Source organism: Olea europaea, unplaced genomic scaffold, assembly GCF_002742605.1.
Source record: "Olea europaea var. sylvestris unplaced genomic scaffold, O_europaea_v1 scaffold671, whole genome shotgun sequence".
Classification (NCBI taxonomy): domain Eukaryota; kingdom Viridiplantae; phylum Streptophyta; class Magnoliopsida; order Lamiales; family Oleaceae; genus Olea; species Olea europaea.
Window position 1 is genome coordinate 361,649 of NW_019265091.1, and position 1,453 is coordinate 363,101.

At 33.9% G+C, this 1,453-nt stretch overlaps 1 protein-coding gene across 1 annotated transcript in view; it reads right to left on the bottom strand.

The window, feature by feature from the left end:
• Nucleotides 1-1,062: 1,062 nt before the first annotated feature.
• The window catches only part of LOC111390332, a 4,024-nt gene continuing 3,633 nt past the window's right edge, over nt 1,063-1,453 (bottom strand). Inside the window, exons 3-4 of the mRNA XM_023015351.1 lie at nt 1,364-1,426; nt 1,063-1,253 (exon numbers count right to left, since the gene is read on the bottom strand). Of these exons, the coding sequence (XP_022871119.1) occupies nt 1,063-1,253; nt 1,364-1,426 (254 nt within the window). The remainder of the gene's footprint in view (nt 1,254-1,363; nt 1,427-1,453) is intronic.

Genomic DNA, 1,453 nt, shown 5'->3' on the forward strand with positions numbered 1-1,453 from the left:
AACAAAGACTCAACAAAAATTTAAAATGGATATAACCTTGAATTGGAGCTAAAACTCTGACACCAACTAATGCGAACCCGCGTAGCGCGATCACTACCAAACCCACAACGAATTGAGAATCAAACCCAAGAAAGTCAAAGACAAGGTTTTGGATTAAACCCAATAAACTGGAACCAAGCAACCCGAATCGCCGATACTATGTGGACCTCTTGAGTATGCAATTTAAATGAATCTCACCCGATTGATTTGAACTCCACAAGATTAATTTTGATAACTTCACAAGTTGTTCAACGAAGAACGAGAGAAAGCAATTAATGCCTCACGAATAATATTCAATAATATGAGAGTTGTAATGTTTTACAATAAGGAATAAAGTATTTCTAATATTCTCGAGAACCTAAGTAAACTAGGAAAAATATCTAAGAATAATGCAAAATTCGTCCACAATAGCCTAATTATGGTAAAAATCTACTAATAATGAAATTCTATTAAAATAAGGAAAAAACGCTAAATTTGAAAAAATCCGCCTCGAACTTGGCCTATGCGGCTGCATAGCTTTAGAGCATGCGGTCGCATAGTGCAATTGGTCTGTGATTTTGGGACTTATGCTGGGTGTATAAGACAACAGGACCATAGTTGTCGGACTCGGCCCGGACATTGACCTGGACAATACAACGGGTCGATGGGTTAGTGGTTCAACCGGAGACCCGGTGGTTCAACCGGTGGGACAATACCTATCAAATATATTATTAAATATTTTCATTAAACAATAAAATTTTACCATTTTCTACAAATAACTAAATTAACCTCATATCATTTTGTTAACTAAAGATCAATATGTATCCTAAATAGCACAAACTCTAAACCATGTCTAATCAAATATGCATTTAAACGATTAAAATAACAAAAAAAAAAAAGACTTTATCTAACAAAATTAAACAAGAGAACTTCATATGTTCTACGAATATGCTTGCAAAAATAAAACCATCATTTAAAAGTCATTTGTGGATAAAGAACATGTCGACAAATTAAATTATTTGAGATAAATCAATATTTTCTTAATTAAGAAGAGTTGGAGCGCATCCATGCTGGGATCTCGGACATAAATTCTTCAATTCCTTCGCCTTGTATAAATGACGGAGTCTCTGTCATGCTAAAATCCTCGTTTCCATTGTTTGTATCACTTGTATTTTCATTGCCGTTGCCAAAATTTTCACAATCATCAAGATCAAGATCATCAAAATGTAATTCATCTGGAAAAAAGTTTTAAAATTCAATGTTACATCAAATATACTTTCATATGAAGAAGAAACATTAGCATTAATCGAACAATTACCGTCATTTTTGTCACTTTGTATAGTACATTCACCCAATTCACGACGAAATACCTCCAACTCATCTTCTACCAAAGTTGGTGGCTCTTCCTCTAACACCCAATTACCATAGATGCCAA